At 59.6% G+C, this 8031-nt stretch overlaps 1 protein-coding gene across 1 annotated transcript; it reads right to left on the reverse strand.

Moving 5' to 3' along the window:
• Positions 1–2234: 2234 nt before the first annotated feature.
• LOC106900962 (extracellular serine/threonine protein kinase FAM20C-like) lies at positions 2235–7649 on the reverse strand. Its single transcript, XM_014963282.1, has 10 exons — positions 7171–7649; positions 5522–5697; positions 5356–5434; positions 4759–4851; positions 4460–4575; positions 3787–3967; positions 3572–3681; positions 2811–2892; positions 2555–2614; positions 2235–2469 (listed from the first exon to the last, which is right to left on the reverse strand). The coding sequence occupies exons 1-10, from the start codon at positions 7647–7649 to the stop codon at positions 2235–2237; spliced, it is 1611 nt and encodes a 536-aa protein (XP_014818768.1).
• Positions 7650–8031: the final 382 nt, after the last annotated feature.

Below are 8031 nucleotides of genomic sequence, written 5' to 3' on the forward strand. Positions count from 1 at the left end.
CCCCGCCCCACCGCGCGCGCGCCCGCCGGGGACGCTGTGTCCCCCCCCGCCATCGCCGGTGTCGCCTTTATCATCATCATTATTACTATTATTATCACCATCCTCATTATCATCACTATTGCAATATTTTTTTTTATTATTTTTTTATTTTTATTTTTTTTAAATCTCATTTTATCTCATTTCATTTTTATCCTCACCACTTTGAGTCGGGGGTAGGCGGGGGGCAATAAGGAGGGCCCACCCCCTGGCTACCCACAGGTCACCAATCCCCCTCCCCACCCTGAGCCCTGGGGGTCTTGCCCCCCACTCCCCAAGTGCCCACCCAGGCAAGGGCACCCCCCCGCCCCCCCAGCCCCAGCCAGGTCCCATGGGTGATGATGGTGGCCCAAGATGGGGGCACCCAGGGAAACAAAGCCCACAGCCCCCTTTGGGTTTTTGGTGGGTTTGCCAGCCCCGGTGGGGTGGGAAATACCACCACCCCCCCCTCCTCCCCACACCAGCCCGGTGCAGCCAAACCCATCCCCACGGCGTGGGCAACCCCGCTCGACGCCCATGTGGCCCACGACGCCTCAACCGGGCGGGCGGGTTCTACTGGTCCCCGGGTCCCTGGCCTCAGACACCCCGTTAACCATCCCTCTCCCCCCACAGGTGGCCAGGCCGGCTTGACGGTGGAAAGGGGGGGGGTTGCCAGCCAAACCTGGCTGGTCCCGTGGGACCTTGAAGGCACCACGGCGCAGCCGGGACCTTGAGCAAACTCGTCGGGCTGAGAAAACAGCCGCCCTCCCACGCCCCGGCTTCTAAATCCCACGGCGTCTCGGAAAAAGATTTTGCCTGGGTGGGGGGGATGGGACAGGACTCGGTGAGAGAGGGGGGAAACCCGCCACCCGTGGCCAGACACAGTCGTGGGGCAGCATCCGTGGGGCACAGGGCAGGCACCAGCCCCACCAGCGTTGGGTATGGGCATAAAAAGGCATTTGTAGAACGGGTTAAAAAAGCTGAAGGGGCAGAAGGGGAGTAACCTGTTGCAAAACAGCCCCGAAACCTCCTCCTCCCCGTGCCTGGGGTTTGGTGTAAAAGCCAGGGCACGGGCAGGAGGACGTGCCGGGGGGTTGAGGGGGGGGGACACCACAACAAACCCCCATTCAGAGTCCCTGGTCCCGTTGTGTAATGCAGACAGATCCTCTTTGTTTCCCCCCCTTTTTTTTTTTTTTTTTTTCTCTCTCTCTCTCTCTCTTTCGAGCCCTTTTTTTGTTCTGGCCCAAATCTCTGCCTGGCTTTTCCAGGGCAGCTCCATCTCCCACTGTGCCAGCCACCCTTTTTCACCCTTTTTCACCCTTTTTCACCCTTTTTCACCCTTTCCACGGGTGACCGGCCAGGCTGGAGGACATCTCTCCCCTCTCCGGTGGCACCTTTATCTCTGGCCATCCCGATGCCAACCCTGTACCCCGTCCTGGGGACAGTGGTGGTGGCCGAAGCAATGGCACTTGCCCTGGTTGATGTAACCCTGCGGCGGATTAACCCCCCCCGGGAGGCTCAGGGGATAAGCTGGGTGCTGAGCCACCGGGCACTAAATAGGGTGCACGACCCCACGGGTCAATCCGTCCCCTCTCAAGAGCCAATTTTCGTGCGGCGGTGGTTCCCCGGGACATTTGGGGGGATGCTGGGGGAGGGAATGGGGCTTGTCCCCCCCCTTTCTGCCCCCCCGGTGCTGCAGTGGAGGCGGCGATGCTGAAGCCGTGGGGGGTTTCGGGTGGGCGTGGGAAGAGTGGGGCTGGGATAAGCAGCGAGCGGCTGGGAGCTTGTGCCTCAGTTTCCCCACACCGGCAGTGGGGAGCTTCAAATCTCTTTTTGGGGGTGACTAGGGCATCGCCATGCTGGGGGAGGGGGAGGTAGGTGGGAGGGCAGAAGGAGCGTTCCTGCTGTTCGAGTTCGTCAGCCCACGCTGGGGAAAGGCAGGAGGAATCCCTACCCTTTCCTAAAAGGCTTTGGAGGGCTGAAGCGACTCGCCCAGGCATGCAAGGACAGGCCAGGGCTGGGACAGCAGCCCCGGTGGGGGAGATCTCAGCTGGTGTCTTCTCCACTAAGCCAACCTTTTTATTTAAATACCCTCCCCATCCCGGCTATCCTCACAGCCCCTTTCCTGGTGCATCGAGCCGCTGGCTCCAGTGCCACCAAGTCAGAGCTACACACCAACACCCCAAACACCCCAACCCAGCAGGGCACCCCCAACCCCATCACACCCGTGACCCCATATCATCCACCAGCACCTCCTCCGAGCGGGCCGCCCTGGCCAGGCAGCGTCCCACCACCTCCAGCACCATCCCCAGGCGACGGTCCAGCGCCCGCAGGTGGGGCTCGGCCAGGACGGGGGCCAGGGGGTCGGTGGCCAACGCCTCCCGCAGCAGGTCGCTCAGGCGGTAGGGCTGGGTGGCCAGCAGCTGCAGCCGCAGGTAGGTGGACTTCTTGATGCTGATGAAGATGAGGAAGGAGAGGTCTCAGCCCACGGAGCCTCTCCCCAATGGCAGCCCCAGGGTGGGTGGTAGGACCCCCTTACCTGCAGCATTGCTGGAGTGGGGCCAAGATGGACAGTTCATCGCGGGAATGCGTGCCGAAGCTGGTGGTGGGGGGGGAGAAGCCCATCGGTGGGTGTCAGGGCAGCATCATCCCACAGCTCAGAGCCCCCAACATGGGGCGCATTTCAGCAAGACCCATGGTCTCCCCTCACCCCTTTCCCAGGATTGCTTCACACACACACACACACACACACACACACACACACACACACACACACACACACACACACACTTTACCCGCGGCCGTTGTCCAGGTGGAGCAGGAAAGTGTCGTTCCCAAACTTCTCGAAGGTCTCGTAGTGGTGCCGGTCCATGTTGCCTGCGGTGGGGCAACAGATTAGCCATTGTGTAGTGGGCTGGGGAGCAGGATCAGGAACATGGAGTACTCTCCCGGTACAAGACCGAAACCCAGAGGCTGGAGAAATGGGCTGGGGGCACCTCTAAGGTGCCCATCTGGTGGCCATGGCTGTGAGGAGAACCTGAGCAGAGCCCCCATGGGTGCTCCAAAGACCCCTTCTCATCCTGGCATCCCCGTGGAGGGACAACAACAGCAAATGGAGCAGAAGTAATGGCAGGGGCATGGCTGGGTGGCTGGGGATGGGGAGGTGGGAAGCAATCCAAGTCAGATGATGGTGAGGGAATGGTGTGGGGAGGAAGGAGCGGCCCTGGGGACAGGAGAGGACAGCACGAGCCCCAGGAAGCATCATCCACATCCCCGCTCCCAGGGGCTGCGCATAGGAGCTTGCCAGGAGGCCCTTCCCGTGCCTGGGGTGTTCAGCTGGGATCCCCCCCTGGCATCTCTCATCCTTCAGCTTCTGCCTGGGATGTGCCCCAACAGCCCAGCCCTTTGCTCTCGTTTTGGGTAAGAGCACAGCTCTCTGTTTGGCCGAGAAACCTTGTGGGGCCACTGTACTGTGGGACACGGAGTCCTTGGGCCTTCTTGGTGCTGGGCCCCCCCCCAGCCCGGCATACCCCAGCCCTGGCAAGGTGGGGCTCACCCATGAGGAAATCGAGGACCGTCATGTCAATGAGGTCGAGGAGGCGATGGCCCCTGTCGTAGGGCGGCGTCTCTCGCACCTGAGCGCAGTAGTTGGGGTTCAGCTCCCACCTGTGGGTGGGGGGCAGGGCCATGAGAGCGGCCGTGGGGCGGTCCCCTCCCGCCCGATGGCTCTGCTGCCCCATTGTCCCCCCTGTCCCCTGTGTCCCAGCTCACTCAGCCTTCTTGCTCTTGTGGTAGGAGCGGCGCCAGGGGCTGCGCCAGGAGCGGCGCTTGGCCAAGGTCTTGTCAGGCAGCAGGGCGGCCATGGAGCCCTCCAGCCGGTCCGGTTTGCCGCAGAGGGCGTGCTCGGTGGAGCAGTAGTAGGAGCACTCCCCGTAGAAGCAGACGTTGCCCGCTGGTCGTAGGGACAAAGCCAAAGTTGACAAAGAGCAGGAGGGCAGCCAGCCTGCTACCCCCACGCAGGGCGGTGAGGATGCTCCATGCACCATGGCCGTGTGCCACCAGCAAAGCAATGGCAAGGAAGGCCTTGAGGAGCAGAGCCCTGCTGCAGGGGACTCCTCCTCGTGGCAGGGGACCTGGTGAGAGCTGGAGGAGTCCCCAAAGGCATGTCCCCAGTGCCCCATCCCTGGAGGTGTTGCCCCATCCCTGGAGGTGTTCAAGGCCAGGCTGGATGGGGCTTTGAGCAACCTGGTCTGGTGGGAGGTGTCCCTGCCCATGGCAGGGGGGGTTGGAACTAGATGATCTTTGAGGTCCCTTCCAACCCAACCCATTCTATGATTCTATGACAGTTTGCCCTGATGGAGAGGAAGCCAGGGCAGAAGCAGCTGCTTCAGCTGAGCTCCACATAGGCAGCCATGCAAGAGGATGGATGGCAGTGTGAACTCACCTGGTGAGATGAAGAAAGTCTTGGCCAGTTTCTTGTCCGTCGTGATGTCACGGATCTCCTTCGTTATATTGACCAAACGACCAGAAACTGGGGGGATTCGTCGGAAATCCAGGATCCTGAAACACAGAACTTGAAACCGTTTCTTGCCAACCCAGACTGGTTTTCACAGCGAGTTATCAAAACCACCGTGAGACACAGGTATCCCTCATGACGGGGAGGAAGAGGTGAGATGAAGGAGCAGTTTCCCTGCCACTTCGCTGTCACAGGAGGGCAGAGTTGGATGCAAAGTTTGCGTTCACCTGTCCAGGTGGAAGGCTGCAATCTCCGCGTTGTGCCGCTCAAAGTCTGAGAAGTAGAAGAAGTCGATGGGGGTCTCCTGGTCCCGTGTCTGCCTGGGAGGAGAGGGGAGGGTGGGGGCGATGGCCATGGACAGAGTCACCCCGAGTGTGGGCTTAGTTCCAAACCACCCCTCACCTCGTGTCCCTGGTGCCACTGGAGATACAGCCAGACCCAGTCTCCTCCAGTCACTCCCTCCTGGCTGCTGCAGTCCCAAATCCCCCAGCCAGGCCCCTATGCACCCCCAGCTCCCAACCCAAGAGCTGGCAAGCCCTTATGGATTGGAGGGTCCTGGATGGTCCTCATGGACCATCTTCTTCTTTCCACCACTGGAGGTCACTACCCCATCACAAGCTGCGCCCAGCCTGCTGCAATCACCACCAGAGAACACGAGAAGAAGGGGACCATCCCTCTCGTCTCAATTTTGGGGTGGGGGGGCTGAAACGAGGTAGCAAATGAAGCATTTCTCCATTTCTCCCTCCATGGTCTCCTCCAGCCACTCCTCGCCACCTAACGGGACCATGCCAGTGGGGTATGGGGCTGTCCCCAACTCTACTCACTTCATGGGCTTGAAGAGGGCCTGCCCGTAATTTGGGAACGTCATGATGAGCTTGAGCTGGGTCCCACCAGACTTCTGGACTGAAATGGGGTACACAGAGATGAGGAAGGTGGGCAGCAGGCAGCGGGGCAGGGGTGCAGGCAGGGGTGCAGGCAGGGAGGTGGTACCTGAATTGACGATCCTCTGTGTGGCCAAGTCCTGGAGCAGGGTGGGCATCAGGGGGTCCTGGCGGGGGTACAGCTCATAGCGGTTGATGCCAATGTGGAATTTGAGCCAGGCGGGGTAGGTGTCATAGGCTGTCTTCCCTGTCGGGAGGAGCGTCTCGGCTTTACTGCTGCTGACCCTGCAGCCCGACAGCCACCACCACCCCAACAACAACGACAGTGTTTAGTCGGGATGGGTCCCATGTCCCCGGGCCCATCCCAGGAGCTGGTGCATGGAGGGTGAGCAAAAGATGAGATGAGGTGAGACCTGGATGGTGGCAAAACCCACTGCCCCATGGGCCTTCCTTGGGGTTCCTGGCACCTGGGCAGATCCCAACCGTGGCTGGTAGCTGGGGAGACCCAGCAGCATGGCCTCAGGGGGCTCGGTGGCTTCCCTTGCAGCCCCCACGGAAAAGCCTTGGGCTGATTCTGCTCCTTTCATCCATGCCTTTATTTCCCTGCCAGAGCAGCTCATCTCGTCATATTTCCCTAAGGGATTAGCTCCTGGGAATACGACTGGCTACACACACCCATGTGCTCACTGAGGACACACGTGCATCCATGAAAAAGGCAGAGGAGCAGGGGCTTCTCAGCCATCCCCAGCACCGAACTGAACTCCCACCCTCAACACCCAGTTCCCCTTGGGATGGGTTTATCAGACACCCCTGGTTTCCCCGGAGGGGATGAGTTTGGGTTAGTGCTACCCTTATTTCGGAGCCTCCTGCAAATGTGAATTTTGCTGGCGTTCAAGGGGGGCTCCTGGGGGTGTCTGCCCCCTGCCTCTGCACCAGCACCCACCAGCACTGCAATGGGACAGTCCTGCCCAGGGCATCTGTAACCCAAATCCACATCTCTCTCTCTAGGAAAAGGCAGACTGAGCCCAAATTTTATCAAACCAGACCCATCTGCCATGGTTATCCTTAGGCGAGGTGGTGCTCAGAGACAAGGCAAATGCCCATTTTTGGAAACCAGCTCCTAAAACAGCTTTTTTTCTCTCCCAATTTTAGCAGCCGCTATCTTTGGAAGGTGTGCTTTCCATAAGGAAGCTGCTACGTGTTATCGACGCTAAAGCTTTTAATATCTTGCCTCCTAATTAGAGGTTAGTAGTCCAGTGATAAAAATAGGCAGCCGGCAATGGTGAGCTCACCATACGGCCCAGCCTAAAGAGGTCAGGAGGTGTCCTGCAAAATGCGGGACAGGAACGGTCTCATGGTTGGAGTAACCTACATTGCAGGCTTTGCATCTCCAGAGTGCCAGGAGAGGGGGGATAAAACTGGTTAGAAGTCTGGAGCGGGGCCATCTTCATATACAGAGAGAGAGACCAAAGGCTAGCCTGCACTCTGGAAGGAAAGGAGGTGAGGACATCACCTGAAAGGTACCCTACGTAATACTATGAATAATTCAAGAGTCTCCTTTGGCATTGCCGTGTGCTACAGGCTCCTGGGTAGCAGCCCAAGAAATTCAGGGTTAGGAGAAGGTTTGGGGCACAAGAAGAGCAATCAGGCCCCTCCAGGGTAGGATGCTGATCTACGCGGGGAAATGACATGTTTGGTCCCTCCCGCTTGTCCCCTCAAACCTCCCAAAATCAAGCCAGGGCTGAGCTCGCTCCTCACCATTCGTCACTCCCGCTGCTGCGCAGGCTGAACTTCTCCATGGGGTTGACGACAAACAGCTTGTCTTTCTCCGTCACCTCCGGGATTGGGATGTTGTAGAGGGGATGCTTGAAGAGCGCCGCCAGCTTTGATCCCTCGGTCCGCCCCACGTTCCCCTCTCCGCTCTGGTGCCGGACCCCTGGCTCTCCAGCCCTCGCCCGCAGCCCAGCTCCCTGCGGATGGGAGCTTTTCTCCAAGGAGCCGTTGCTGCCGCTGAAATCCTGAAGGATTCGCAGGCTCAGCTTTTTGGAGCCAGCCAGCACGGGGTTGCCCGACGGGACGCCTGAGGCTTTTGGTGCCTTTGCGTCGCAGCCACAGGGCCTGCGGGCTGCCGGGAGAGCCAGATCCATCACCAGGTGCACCAGGATGGCCAGGAGCAGGAGGAAGAGGAGGGTGACTTTAAATTTCCTTTGGAAAAGTGTTTGGAGCCGGCGCCGCATCCTTCCTCCCCCCGAGATGCTCAGCAAGGGGTGGGCACCCACACGGGGCTAAAAGAGAGTTGGTATGGCTGCAGCCTCTGGGCAAGAGACGTCCTGGATTTAGAGCATCGTGGCAAAAAAGCAACCAGTGCAAGAGCAGAGTGGCAGGAAAGATCTGTCCCCGTGGCACCTGGCCGGGTGACACCTCCAAGCCGGCAGTGGGACGGGGCGGGAGGTTGCAGTGGGGTTTATCAGCGCTGATAAGGGGCGAGCTGGCACTGCCAAGGTTAGGGTGAACGGGGCAAGTTCCAAATCAATAGCCACAAGGCTGGCTCGGGGACAGTGATGGTTGCAGATAATCCCTGCACTGTCCTGTCCCTCTGCGCTATCACCCACATGGGGC

The sequence above is a fragment of the Calidris pugnax genome, unplaced genomic scaffold, assembly GCF_001431845.1.
Source record: "Calidris pugnax isolate Ruff unplaced genomic scaffold, ASM143184v1 scaffold44, whole genome shotgun sequence".
NCBI lineage: Eukaryota > Metazoa > Chordata > Aves > Charadriiformes > Scolopacidae > Calidris > Calidris pugnax.

Coding starts and splice junctions, on each gene's coding strand:
- LOC106900962 (XM_014963282.1), bottom strand. CDS start 7,649: ATGCGGCGCCGGCTCCAAACACTTTTCCAAAGGAAATTTAAAGTCACC. Junction 3,968..4,459: donor GACTTTCTTCATCTCACCAG/GTGAGTTCACAC, acceptor CCCTACGACCAG/CGGGCAACGTCTGCTTCTAC. Junction 2,615..2,810: donor CACCTGGACAACGGCCGCGG/GTAAAGTGTGTG, acceptor CCCCACCACCAG/CTTCGGCACGCATTCCCGCG.